The sequence below is a fragment of the Neopsephotus bourkii genome, unplaced genomic scaffold (genome assembly GCF_033783945.1).
Source record: "Neopsephotus bourkii isolate Nb327-2 ecotype Australia unplaced genomic scaffold, CSIRO-AGI_Nbou_v1 NB_1825, whole genome shotgun sequence".
Taxonomy (NCBI): domain Eukaryota; kingdom Metazoa; phylum Chordata; class Aves; order Psittaciformes; family Psittacidae; genus Neopsephotus; species Neopsephotus bourkii.
In genome coordinates, this window is record NW_026902298.1 from 10,894,187 (window position 1) to 10,907,983 (window position 13,797).

Consider the following 13,797-nt stretch of genomic DNA (forward strand, 5'->3'; position numbering starts at 1 on the left):
CCAGAGGAACACTCAGAGCAGTACTGGGGACAGGGCAGAGCCTGCAAGGGGCTCCATGCAGCTGCTGCCACCAGCTCTGAAAACAGAGCAGAGCACTGCTCTATGGTGAAGTGACCTTACAAGCACTTCACTCCCAGCTCCGGCTTGGCTGTGGAGGTTGAAACTGGGGCCTTTCCTCACCCAGGAGCACAGCATCCTGCTTCAGGTCCGTCCCCCCCACCCCCTCCATACACCACCAATGCTGATGAGCACCATAAAGATCAGCACAGAGCCACCAAGATCCTTCAGTTATCAGATACAAGGACAGGCTGAGATAATGGTGGTGGTTTGGTCTGTGGAAGGGAAGGTTAAGGGGAAATGTTATTAATGTGTTCAGCAACCTGATGGGGATGCACAGAGAGAAGTGATGCAGACACTGCCCAGAGGTGCACAGTGACTACAGCACAGGCCACAACAAAGGAAACACTGAATAGGCACTGGAAGGAGGGGGGAATTCCCGGGAGCTGAAGCACAGGAGCAGGTGTCCGGGGAGCCTGAGCTGTCTCCCCCCTGGTGACACTCAAAGCACATGAGCAGCCTCATCGAATCTAGCCCTGCTCTGGGGTGGACCAGGCGACCTCACAAGTCCCTTCAGACCCGAGAGGTCCCTTCAGACCTCAGTTATCCAATGTGTTCACACAGCTCCGGATGCCAGGGGCACCCCTTTGCTTCCGAGAACCCCCCAGATCCCTTGAGGGGCTGCGGGAAGGGCAAGGAGCGGGGCTGACTGCGGGGAGGAAGCGAAGGGGGGATCGCAAGAGCTGGAATCGGGGATCCCGGCAGCTGGAACCAGCTGCGGGGTGTGCGGGGACAGGGACGCGCGGTTCTACGCGGGTGGGAACGAATCCTCCAGAGCAGCGGCTCCAACTTATACCCACGGAGGAGCGCGCACACACCGAGAGCGATGCTTCCCAACCTGGCTAAAAGAGGACAACGCAACCTCCCCCCGCTCCGTCCCCGCACCACGGCCCGCGTCCCTCGGCGGCTGTGCTCACCCGGGGGCCCGTCTCGCTGCCTGCTCACAGCCGCCCGCCGGCGGGGCTGCCCCTCGGCTCCGCAGCCCCCGCTCAGGATGCCCCGGCCGCCCGTGGCCACCCCTTACCCCGGGGCCTGACCGCCCTCCGCCGGCGGCGCTGCCCGCCCCGCCCGGTGCTCACCTGCGCCCGAAGAGCTTGAGGCCGGTGAAGCGCTTGTTGCTGTGCCGGCGGCCCAGCGGCGGCGGGCCCCGCTCGGGCTCAGCGCCGCCCGACGCCCCGGAGGTGGAGGCGGTGGGAGAGGCGGCAGCGGCGGCGGCAGCCGAGGGCGATCTGCCGGGCGGCGGGACCCGCGCCGCCTCCATGGCCGCGCTTCGGGCTCGGCGCCGCCGCTCGGGCCGTGCCAGAGGAGGGGACAGGGGCGGCGCGGCCGCGGCTCCCGCCCGCCGGGGCCGCAGGAAGTGGACGCGCACCGCGGCCGCCAGCGCCCCCGTGCGGGCAGCGGGAGCGGGGCCGGGGGCGCTTCGCGGTGGCTGGGCCGGCTCCGGCCCCGGGGCGGCCAGGTCAGGAAGTGCCGCGTCCGCCCCGCGCTCGGGAAGGGGCCCAGCGGCAGACGCGGAGCCTCCCCCTGCTTCCTCCTGCTCCTCCGCCTCCCATTGTTCACCGCCGGACGGGGGGACGGAGCCAGCAGCCCGGCCGCCGCCACCGCCCTCTCCGGGGACCGGCAGCCTCCGCCGGCCTTGCAGCTGAGGCGGACACTGCGGCCCCGTGCCCGGCGAGCGGCCTGCGCCCTCATCGCTGGCTCCCAAGGGCCGTGCGGCTCAGAGGGCCGGGGCTGCTGTCAGCTCGGGAGCGCTGTCCCCGCCGGGCAGGAGCGATGGGCAGCCCTCTCGTACATGGAAAATAGGCTGGCTGTGATAGCCCCTTCCCGTGCTCCCCAAGGGTACCGAGCCAGGCTGGAAGCACAGCGCAACCCCCTCAGGGCAGGTCCTCCTGGAGCACCAGCCCTCCCCAGCAGGACTGGTGGGGACGGGCATTCGCCTGCAAGAGGAACCCGACAGCTCAGGCTGACCCCATGCCCTTGCAGGCTCGGGACTGAGAGCGGCCCTCGGACATCCCCATTGGGGAGGCTGTGCTGCATGAGCCGGCGCTGGAATTGGTAGAGAGGAGGGGGTTGCTGGCGAGCCTTTCCCCCAACCCCCGAAACACGGGCTGTCAGCGCCAGCCTCAGCGCCTCGTCCCCCTGAGCGCAAGGGGCAGGCGGCAGGGCCCGGCTCGGCGGGTACCTCGTATCCTCGTCCCCCGGAGGGCTCTGGGGAACGTCCCAGGAGCGGTGCCGCCACATCTGCCGCAGCACGGGCTGATGCGCTCAGCCGGCCCGGGCTTCACTCTCGCTCTTCCTCCCGCGGCGGCCGCTTTCCGGAGTCATCCCGAGGGCAGGTCCCTGGCAGGGCTCCGCCGCCCGCCCGGGGCCCGGCTTTGTTTGCACCCTCCACCTGGTTCCTCCGCTGCACTTCCTGGAAGTGCGAGGGCCGCTCTCATCGCGGCCGGCTTCCCCTGCAGCCCATGGCGGGGAGAAACCGCCTCCGACGGAGCCTCGTGTGCGCCCGCGGCAGGCAGGAGCATGCCCTGGCGCGCCGGGCTCTGCCGGAGACACCTCCCTTACGGGTGGCTCTGTGGAAGCCTCTGGACTCGAGCTTCTCCCAGAGCTGTGAGGGTGCTGAGGCGCTGGCACAGGGTGCCCAGAGAGGCTGTGGCTGCCCCATCCCTGGCAGTGTTCAAGGCCAGGTTGGACAAAGGGCTTGGAGCAAGCTGGTCCAGTGGAAGGTGTCCCTGCCCATGGCAGGGGTTGGAACTAGGTGAGCTTTAAGGTCCCTTCAATCCAAACCGTTCTATGGTTCTATGCAAGCTGCCCCAGCATCACTATGCAAACCAGGCTGTGGCAGTGGGGTCATCCTTTTGCCACCTGCCTCGTGCCACATGCATCCTCACGCTCCATCACTCACAACCCCTGGCAGCATGTGTCCTGTGCTGCTCATCTCCAAACACCCTCCAGCTGTACATTGCCGTTCACTGAAAACCACCCAGGTAAACCAAGCACAAGCATCCTGGAGGCTCCAGGCCAGGCTCCAAGCAGTGCGGAGATGGGCTGACATTCATCACCCGTCCCGTGGTCAGGGTCTGCAGGGCTCAGCCCATCCCCTCCTCCAGAAACCCTTTGCATTCAGGCACTGCTCTGTCAGCTCTGGCTCCAGGAGAGCTTCAGATCAGGGAGGGGGTCTGTGCACAGCTTCTGTGGGGCCACAGAAAAGCAAGCAGGCAGAGCCAGCCCCTGCAGCCCTCATGGATGGCATTTCTATAGGGGTGCTTGGTCTTGCTTTAGGCTCCATCACCGGAAGGAAAACAATCGGCAGACCTTGATCTCACCAGGTGAGCTCTGAAACCGAACACAACCACAGCTCTAATTACAGTGCAGAGGGAGGGGAAGGCAGGTCCTGGATGCCAAACTGCTCAGGGATCCGGGAGGGGAGAGGTTTTGTTACTGCAGAAAGGGTTCGTCATCCCCACTGCTTTGCATATTTGCTCCCAGCCTGCAGACGTTTCCCTTTCATGTCTGGTGCTCTGTCCCATGGCATTGGATCTAGTCCTTACAGGGGCTTGGTGGGGCTGTAACACCCCCTGACCCAGGACTTTCACCCTCCTCTCAGTGCTGTGTCCCTCTGGGTGTTGTGTCCGTGCATCCTTCCACAGTCCTGTCCCTCGGGCTTGGTGCAAAACCACAGGGAATCCCACAAGAAGCCCAGGTTTTGGCTGTTGTTGGTCAGGAGACCAGAGGGGACAGACCCTGCTGCTGCTGGCTTCCCTGCAGGCAGCACAGGGGCAGGCTGTGGGTCACTGTGCTGTGGTCTGGCACCCCATCTCTCTGTGCTCGTGTATGCAGTTGGCTGGTAAGGAAAGGGTTGAGCTGCCTGCTTCTCCCAAACCCAGCAGGATACCTGCCTGTGGGATTCCTGCCGAGCTGGGATCAGACAAGGGAAGGGATGCCCACTGTTGTGGCTATGTTCCATTCATGGGTCCCAGCTCTCCTGCCCAGGAACATGCAGGAGCATTGCCCCCAGCACCACCTCCCTGCCAGCCTGCTCTCGAGGAGTCCTACACCACAGCCCCCATTGCACCCCACTGCTGTGGGACAGCCAGAGGAGGCTAACTCAGGGAGCTGGCCTGGCCCCTGATGTGGAAAACCATCAGCAGGGGGGAAAACTGGGGCTTCCCCTTTGGCAGCAGCACATCTTGGACCAGCTTAAAACAGGGATGTGTCTGGTTTAAGATGAAGGCTTGGGGCTGTGTTGCCCTGCCCTGGCATGTCCCTGCACAGCCGGGCTGTACCCACAGCCTCCCAGCTGCTCCAGAATTGCCTCTTGGGATGTTTCCATCTCTTCTTACACACAGCCCAATCCCCAGTTCATCACTGCCTTACACCTAGGAGCAACCAGGGTGAGAGCCATGGAGTGAATACACACCAGGACTGTGCACTAAGCGTGATGCCGACTCCAAACTCATCCCACCCCTGTGTCCACCAGAGCCTGTGCCTGACAGTGGGATGTTCCAAGGAAGCAGAGTTTGTGTCTGGCTCCAGAGAGGATCAAGACGGGATGCTGAGATACATGCTTGTCACTCGCTCATTAGGACTTCCCAGTGCTGTGAGCTTCCCTCCAGCTGTGCTAGCGGGTGCCAGGCATCTCCTTTCCCTGGATCCAGAGCAGGATGCAGAGACAGATGTGTTTGTCAGAGCGGAGCGGGCTCTGCTTGCTGGGGATGAATGGCAATTTGATTATGCTGCTCTGCACAGCCCCGCTAACACGATTAAGGGCTCTAAAGCAGCACTCGGAGGAAGGACCCCCCTCTCTGCCCCATTCTTTCTCCCTGCTGCTGACAGAGGCTTCTCCTCCCCTTCTTCCCCAGCCTGGACCAAGGAGCTGCCCACCCTCTGCCCCAGGGCTCGACAAAACCCAGAGCCCAGCCAGGTCTGAAGGCAGAAGGCAGAGAAGACAGCAGAGACCCACAAGCAGCCCCACAGGCTCCCCAGCAGGCCCTGCCAGCTCTCCCCTCTGCCCTGCCTGTGATCAAGCTTCCTTTGCTATTTACATTACAAAGCAGCCCCCTCTGCTCTGTGGGTTATATTTAGCTCCCTGGCACAGAACAGCCTGTGAGATGTGTTAGCTGCATCCCATCTGCCAGATGGGGACCCTGCCGAGCATGAGAGCTGGCAAAGGGATGCCCTGCTTTGCCCTGCGGGGGCTGATGCCAGCCTGGGGGGCCACAGAGGGCCACAGGGACCCATTACCACAAGGTGCTGGTGAGGAGCCCTTTGGAGGGGGCTGCGAGCAGAAGGGGACTGGTCTAAAGCCCAACACATCTCTCACCCAATGTAGTGTGTGGGGAGCCCGAGCTTTTGTGTGCTTGTGGTTTCCTTTCTGGGTAAACACCCCTGCGGGCTGGGTTGCCGGGAGCAGCGACAATGAACAAAGGCCACTGCTGCAAGATCACCCTGAAAACAACTGACAACGTGCTGAAGATGAGAGCGAGCCCTCAACTGCACCCGAGAGGCTGAGGGTGCTGAAGCATCCAGCCAGCGCCTGCCCCAGCCCTAGATCACACAGCAAAGTTCCTCCAACCGCTCTCCCTATGGAAGCTGCTCCACTTGGGGAACTAGAGATGCTCCTGCCCCACCACTAACCCTTGATGGAGACACTATAGGCTCACAGGAGCTGACCTGGGACTTGGCCGAAGCATCTCTCCAGGAAGCAAGGCACAAAGCCCTGGCTCTTGCTCAGGGCTCACTACGGTGACACAGAGCATAGGGTCCTTCTGGCACTGCAGAGGTACCTCCCTGCTGGGAAAACTGTCCCAGAACGTGCAAATCTGGTGCACAAGCCAGCATCATTAATGAGTTTGGCATGAAACTGCTACTCAAAGCCCTAAATATAACCTGAGTGCTGAGCTCTCTTCCACCCGCCCAAGGCGCCTCTGTTACACCGCAGCAGCTATTTATGGAAGGAACTTTATTTCCATGGGCTTAATATCATTTCTGCTCATTTCAAAGCCTTTATATAGCAGCTCATGCTGCCTGCCCCTTGTGATGACTAATGGGTCACAGCAGGAAGAGGCAGGTTGGCAGCAGGAGGAGCGGGGCCTTCAACCTTTGCTTGACATTGAGGACACTGATGATGCTCACAGAAGTCTTCCAGTTTCTGAACCAGGGGTTGGTAAGTGCCTCCAGAACCAGGCACCATAGTGAAGGGGTTTATATCAGCACCCCCAGGGCTTCTCATGCTGCAGGGATGAAAGGTTAACCCAGCTCTGGGCAATGCATCCATCACAGCCTGACCTGGTGTGGGTGTCACAGGATGGCACAAGCAGTTTTCCACCCCAGACACTTCTTCACCCATTTCCCCTTCTCTTTCCTTCGCTGTCCCAAACACAGTGTGGAGGAAGCAGCTCATCCCAAACACCACCCTCACCGCAGGCCTGCAGGTAGCTACAGCACCCCCCCAACCCCACCGGACCCCTCTCTTCTGCAAAGCCTGCATTGGATGGACCAAAGTGTCTTGCAGAGACACCCCTTGTGATGGTGGAGGAGGACGGATGTGCTTTGGCCAAGCAGCACAGGCTGGAGCGTGTCAGCAGAGACAGGGTGTCAGGGGACGAGCAGGACGTAAACAAAGCCCAGCATCCTAAGACAATTCTGGAGCGAATTCAGGCTGATCAAATTAGGTTGCAATATGGTCCCTTCCTCCCCTGGGGAGGCTGGATAACTGCAGCTGGCTAATCCATCTGCAAAATGTGTTGTGCACATCTGGAGGAAGACAGCTAAGAGGAGAAAATCCTGCTCTGGCTCCCTGCGCTTGGCACAGTAATCCCTCATCCTCAGTGACATCGGAGCAGAGATGCTCCCAGCACCTGACGGAGCAGCCCTGGGTACCAGGTGATTGCCCCAGCTCACAGCAAGGCTCGGGGACACAGGGCTGCCTCAGGGAGGACTCTGCCACCCCGCTCCTGCTCGCCACCCACTGCACGAATAACAAGTGCTGGAGATGAGTCAGCCCTGGGCCCCTCCTGCTCTGCAGGCACTAATAGGGTTTCCCATTACTTCCCATTACCGCAGTATTAGAGAGCAATTTGCTCTCAGTTCGCTCTACAGCCGTTGCAAAGGGAAAGAAGGGTTGTGTATGGGTAGGAGCACAACCAGGGGACGACTGATAGCTCCTGCGCCAAATCTGCCCCCAGGCAGGGCTCTGTGCACCGGGGTCCCTGAGTCCAGACTGGTGGAAGGAGAGCCCATCGTGGCAGCAGGAATGGCACCAGCATCCTCAGTATCACTTTTCCACCTGCCTGTAAACTGCCTGCTGAGCACAGCGTGATGTGGTGACATGGCCCAGGAGGACACAGAGGTGTCCCTTGGCTAAGCCAGCTCAGCCGAAGGGTAAGGAGGAGGCTTCTGCCTTCTGCCTTTCACTTGGTCCCAGACCCTGCAGCAGCTCAGAGGCAGTCCTGCAACTGCTGCTTTTACTACAGACAGGCACAGGGTTGAAGGATTTCTGAGAGCCATTCTGCAGAGCTTGGGGGTGCTACATGGTAGAAGGGCTTAAACAATGAAAGAAAGGGGAAGGTGAGACCAGACCTTATTCACCTGAGCTCCTGGAAGTGCTGACCCAAGCAGGATTTCAGACAGGATGGAGCAAGGAATAGGAGCTCACCTGAGCATCACCAGCAGTGGCTCCTATAAGCTCCCTTGGAGCTATGAAAACCACTCTTTGCCTCCACTGGCATTGCTGGGGTGGGTAAGCAGATCAGTCCCAGTAGCGGGGTCACATCAAAAACCATCACAGTTACTGCTTGTGCTGAGAGGTGTCCCCAAAGGGCACATTTCCAGCCTGAGCCCCAGTCTCAGCCCTTTCATCTTTGCAGCACTGCTCAGTCTCCCAGGTGGGATCGAGGTTTCTGGACCTGGGAATCAAGCAAGGGGATGTTTGCTTTGTCCCCTTGGACAGGGAAGAGGAGAATCAATGTTATCAGAGGTCCCTTGTCATCCAGTGCACTGGACAATAAGCCGATTAAGAGGGACATGTCCAGCCTGTGGCCCGTGCCAGAGTCTGAGGGAGGCTGTGGGCACAGACTACCTGGAAAGGGGCCCGGGAAGCATCACAGCCACAGGTTGGGAAAGAGAAATTGCACAGAAGGAGAAATAAGGGGCCTGTGAGGGTGCCAAGGGGACAGCCACTGTGGAGAGGGTGTCGCATGGATGGGAAGGGAAGTGTCTAACCATCCCCTTGTCCCTGTGCTGATGCGGTTGCTGGTGGCACTGGGAAGAGCCAGCCCTGACCCCATAGCAAGGAGATGCCCCGGGACAGGGCACTCCTCTGCCCCAGCCCAGCCCCGGCGCTTGGGGACTCCTACCTGTAGGAGACCTGCTTCCTGATGGCCAAGTGCAGGACCTGCTCCTCCACCCCTGCCGCTGCCACCGCACCGCTCATCTCCCCCCAGGCCGGGTCCAGGGAGCTGAGGCCCGAGCGCTGCACTTGCCCGGTGCTTGCTGCATCCACTGCTCCCCGGGGGCTTGTAGTGGCCCCTCTGCCCACCTCACCATGGTCCTTGCCCGGGGTGAGGTGTCTCCAGCTCCCTTCAGCCATGCTGCAGTGAGTCTGTCCAGGCAGGGAGTCCTGCTCTGCTCCCACAGCCTCTGCGGCAGCTTGGTCTCTATCCACAGGGTACCGCGATGCTGCTCCTTTGCCTGCCGGAGCGGTGGGACAATCCTTAACTCCACAAGCACGGAGGAAAAGCAGCGTCCAACTTTTTGCAGTGGTGTTTACCAGGCTCTTGAGAGCGGTTCGGGCAGCTCAGCCAGCGCAGCTCAGCCTTCCTCTGTCTCTGCTGCCCTGCCACTGCAAAGCGCAGGAATAGCTGATGGAAAGCTGGAGACGGTGCTGCTCCTCGGAGGTGCCGGCACTGTGAGGGCAGTGGGCAACACAGCACTTACTGAGGATGGGGTCCTAGGAGAGAGCACGTCCAGGGATGGGGATGCTCCCAGCAAGTGATGAAGAGCTTGGGGTACCTCCAGCCAGGTCCCCCTGGGCCAGGCACGTCCCTCGGTGTCCCCAGCAGCAGCAGCAGGAGAGGCAGGCAGAGGTAGGCAGCGAGGAAGGTGCCTGTGCACCGATCCTGCAGCAGCCCTCAAAAGACAAAGCAGAAAGTGAGCGTGAGGGTGTGCGTGGGGAGGGGGGATGCAGAGAGCTGCAGAGGCAGCCTGGTGTCACCTTAGAGACACTCAGAAACTGGCACTTAACCCTTCACAGGCCAGGGAGGCAGAGGACAGGAACAACAGCGTCTGCTGCCTGCAAAGGCACACAGGGAGCTGGGTCTCAACCACTCACCAGGTAGGGTCAGGCAGCCTGGAAAGCAGCAGCCCCAGCAGAGCCAAGTGCCTGCTGCTCAGGCTCACAGTCCAACACGGTTGAGATCTGTCCAGGGATGGGGTCCCCAGCTTTGGGCAGTGGTACCCAAGGAGAGGTATGGTTGTAGCGCTGCTCACTCAGGTCCTTGCCGCTCGGGAAGCCACATTGTTCCTGCTTTTTACTGATTCAAGGCATTATTCCTCCAAGCCTGGCACCCAGAGGTAGAAAGGCCCACCTGCCCTCTGCCCACATCCATCAGGAGCATGGCATCATCGTCTGCCTTGGGTTTGGACTGACTTTGTGGCCCCAGTCCCAGCTGTGGACTGCCTCAGCCTTGCCTGTCCCAGTGCTGCTGAGGTGAGAGATCCCCACAATGCTCCCATATGTGCTTGGCTGCTTGGTTTGGATTTGTTCTGCCCCAGATTTACATGCGGAGGCTTTACCTGCTGGGCACTGGAAAATTTAAGATGTGGGTCTGCAAGAGCCACCTGTGCATCAGTTACCCACAACAAGGACCTGTGTTCAAGCAGTACATCAAGAACACGGTGCTGTCACCCCTAATCCCAGTGTCTTCCATGAAGGGCTGGCACCACTGGAGCTTTAATGTGTCCTCAGCCTGCTCTGATGGCTTTACCACTCTGTCAGGAGCAGCTCATCCCTCTTGCCACCTCCATGCAGCCCTGTGGCAGGGCACACTCCTGACCCCATCCAGGGAAGCAGCAGGGCCTGGAGCAGAGCTCCTTTCCCCGGTAACCACAGGGCTCCAGGTACCCAGACAGAGCTCACAGAACCCTTGTCTGGCCCTAAATGTCACGGTGACATGTCCCCATCCTGCACCTGATTTGTGCATCCCCGGGCAAGGCAGCCCCCGGGCCCACTCCTCCGCACAGTCGTGACTGCAGGAGCCCTGCACCCTCCTCGCTGCATGACTCAGCCCCTCCAGCCCCCACAGGGGCTTTGTTCCCCCTGGAAGCCGGAGCATGGGCAGAGCTGGCCCTGGGGAAGCAGCTTCATCCTCACTTGCTGCGATGGAGACCTGCCCGGGAGCCTGCCAGTGCTGCCTGCACCCATGCACGGCGCTGCTCCGTGTCCTCCTGCCACCCACAGGCACAGCAGATGCTGGGAGCTGGCTGTTGGGAAGGGAGAAGCAGCGGGTACCAGGTGGTGCAGAGGGATGTGTGGCACCTTCTCAGCACCCACTGATGCTTCTCTGCCTGCCCTGGGGCTTGCCCTAGCCTGAAGGTGCCCTGATGGCCATGTGCTGTGAAAGCCACCTTCATCTGCACTGGCTGAGCTGCGCAGAGGAGGTAGGGAGGATGCAGGATGCAGGCCCGCTCATGCTCTCGGGTTTTGGCAAGCTTATGTCTTGTCGGTCTTGGTTGGAGTCAGTGGCTGAGGAAGGGGATGGGCAGGCTGGGGTGGATGTCAGTTGGAGGCTGGGGGAGCACACGGTGCAGGAAGGAGGGGAGAGCCACTTGGGGCTGCATCAGGGCCATAGGACAGGAGGTTCTGGGAGGGAAGCAAAGGCCCTATTGCAGGAAAGCTCACAAGGGCAGGCAGAGCAGAGCACAGGGTCACAGCACCTCTGAGGCAGAGAGCAGCAGGGCAGTGGGTGCCTTCTGCCTTCCCATGGGGGATGATCCTGTGCTACATAAAGCATCTCTCTGGGGAGAAGCTACCATCCCTTTCTACCCATGTGTCCAAGAGTGGGGCTCTCACACAGGCTGTGCATCCAGATCTTCTGCATGTGGAGGAGAGGAGACATAAGAGAATGTGCCTGAATGATGGGAGGAAAAGGTTTGCTCAGGCTTCTGCATCCCTCTGTGCCCACCCAGGATGTTTCACATGTCTGTCACTAATGGGGGCATCCTTCCCTTGGAGGATGCCATCAGAGCTCCCTGAGGACCTGCAAAGTGCAGGCAGACACTGCTGGGGACGCTGTGGCTGGGTGGTGGGGTTGGTCAGTCCTGTCCTTCTGGCACCAGGTCACGCACTTACCTGGAGCACAGGCAGAAGGCTGCTCCTGGGACCTGGGAAGGGATTCCTTCTGCATGGGCACACGGGATGGTGCCAGTACACTCGGTGTTATCATACAAACCCCATCCTCGCTTTTGCAGGCACAGGCAGGACACGGGCTCTCTAGGAAGCAGTATTCCTAGTGAGTAAAGCTCTGGGAGGAGTCCAAGACCCTCAGCTTATGCCTCCCCTGGGCACAAGAAGAGGAGCCTCCACCCTGCTCACCTGCAAGCACTGTTTGAGCCTCCAGGTTAGAAAACCCACAGGGATTTGAGGCTGAGGCAGGCTGGGTTAAGTTCCATCACTGTTAACAAGCCCTCAGTACCTGGGGGGTGTCAGGAGGTGCAAACACCCTGTTCTCCACAGAAGGTGTCCAAAAGCCCAGGCTGCTGCCATGCAGCGTGACTGAAGCCTGCCAATCCCATGGTGGGTTCATGTGAGGACTCCCTGCACAGCCCCAAAACGTGACAGCAAGAGGAGATGCCCTCCTGAGAGCCCTAATCCAGGCATCCTTCTGTAATCAACTCAATATACCCGCCACGCACTGCCAGTGGCCCAGGGAGCTGCAGGAGCCAATTCTGTTCCCTTTTCTCTTATCAAGTTGGCCTGGTAACAGAGAACAGTTGGGAATAATTTGTCTCTGAAAAACAAAGCCCATGTTCTGTTGGTGTTCTTTTGTTCAGGGTTTGAACGTATCGATAGTGCAGAGGCTTGCTGGAAATGTGGTCCCAAATGGGCAAAAGCCCAGTTTGGTGTGGTAGGACTTGGCTGGAGGCATTTAGAGCAGACCCAGTGTAACTGAATGAGGCTGAAGGTGACTATAAAGAAGGTGGTGCCCTCTCGTCCTGCTCCAGTTAATCTAATGAGCCAGACTGGTAGGTGTGATTGGCTGGTTCCATTCAGGAGGCATAGCAGGGATCAAAAGATCCTGATGTGCCTGCTCTGAGCAGCTCAGCTATCCGGTAGACTGTAGATTAGGAGGATTTGTCAATAGAAGGGTAATTTGCTCCTGATGGATGGGAGTTATGGTTGCTCCAGCTGCATCAGTGTTAAAGGAGCCAAAGCCTGAGAACTTGTCCTTTTAAGAGCTCCCCTCCTGCACCCATCTCCCTTGGTGTTTTGGAGGGTGCATGCAGGGTACAGGCCACAATGGGCCTGGGTGATGGTTCACAGGGGCAGCAAAGCAGGAGCCCCTCGCTCAGACGGGATCTGGTGGTTGCAGAGAAGCCTGGTCGCAGGATGCGGGAAGGAGCATCACACTGATGCAGGGATAGGAAGCTGATTTGGACAATGTGCCACAGGGAAAACCTCAGACCCTCGACTTAAAACTCGTTCTGGTGCAGGACAAAACTGCAGAGCAAGGTCAGGCTTTTCTTGAATCCATCCATGGGGGTTTGTAGGGCAATAGAGCTCTGTAAAACCTGGGTCAGGATAACCTGGCATAGACCCCACGTCAAACCCCTCTGAGAGGAGAGAGCTCCTCTCCACCAGCCACAATTCAGTGCCAGCCCTGTCACAGCAGGGTGGCAACAGCTCAGTGCTTTGCTCTCTCCACAGAGAGATCACAATCCACAGAAAGAGATCTTTGGAAGACTCAACCTCCTCCTGCAGCAGAGTCCTGCTGCACCAGCCCTGCTGGAGGTGGGAGATGGAGCCACGTTTTAGCATCTCTGAGAGGGGCTCCTGCTTGGGCTGCCTTGCAGATGTAGAGGCCTCATTGCAAGGAGTTGTCTCAATGGCCAAATTCTAACAGACCCAAAGGGAGCTTTCTAGAAAACGAAGATTTGCTTTCTAGGCCCTCTGTTGCCTCGTGTTTCATGCAAAATCAGGAACCCCAGCAGTGTTTGCAGATGTGAATGGGCTGTCAGAGGTCCCAAGTCATTGCCAATCTGAGCTCTGCTGCTCTGCTTTCACCATTAACAAAGATTTAAGCATACTTTCAGACAGGATGGGACCAGAGTCATGGAGCTACTACCAATGTCTTTGTTGCCCCTTCATCAGAGGAGCTCATTGCACCTCATAAACTCTTTTCCATGATCTTCTTCCACCCAAGAGGATAATGTCAGTGGTTATTTATGAGGGGGAGAAGAAACTGAGGCAGAACAGTTCTGACTTGTTCAGAACTGCAGCAGAAACCACAGCGCTGCTGGAAACATCCCATCCAAGTTTGCTTTTAACCCCTGACACCAAGCACGAGGTCCCAGCACTGAACCAATCCTGCACATGGAACAGTGGGGGGAGCAGGAGGTGAGGAGCTCTGCATATGGGCTGGTGGCACAACCATGCCTCAAGGAAAGAACCCATCAACCCAGGGC

At 59.2% G+C, this 13,797-nt stretch overlaps 1 protein-coding gene across 1 annotated transcript in view; it reads right to left on the reverse strand.

The window, feature by feature from the left end:
• Positions 1–1,406, reverse strand: part of DGKZ (diacylglycerol kinase zeta) — a 41,252-nt gene extending 39,846 nt beyond the window's left edge. The window contains exon 1 of the mRNA XM_061343422.1: positions 1,197–1,406. Coding sequence (XP_061199406.1) covers positions 1,197–1,378 — 182 coding nt within the window. The 5' untranslated portion in view covers positions 1,379–1,406. The remainder of the gene's footprint in view (positions 1–1,196) is intronic.
• Positions 1,407–13,797: the final 12,391 nt, after the last annotated feature.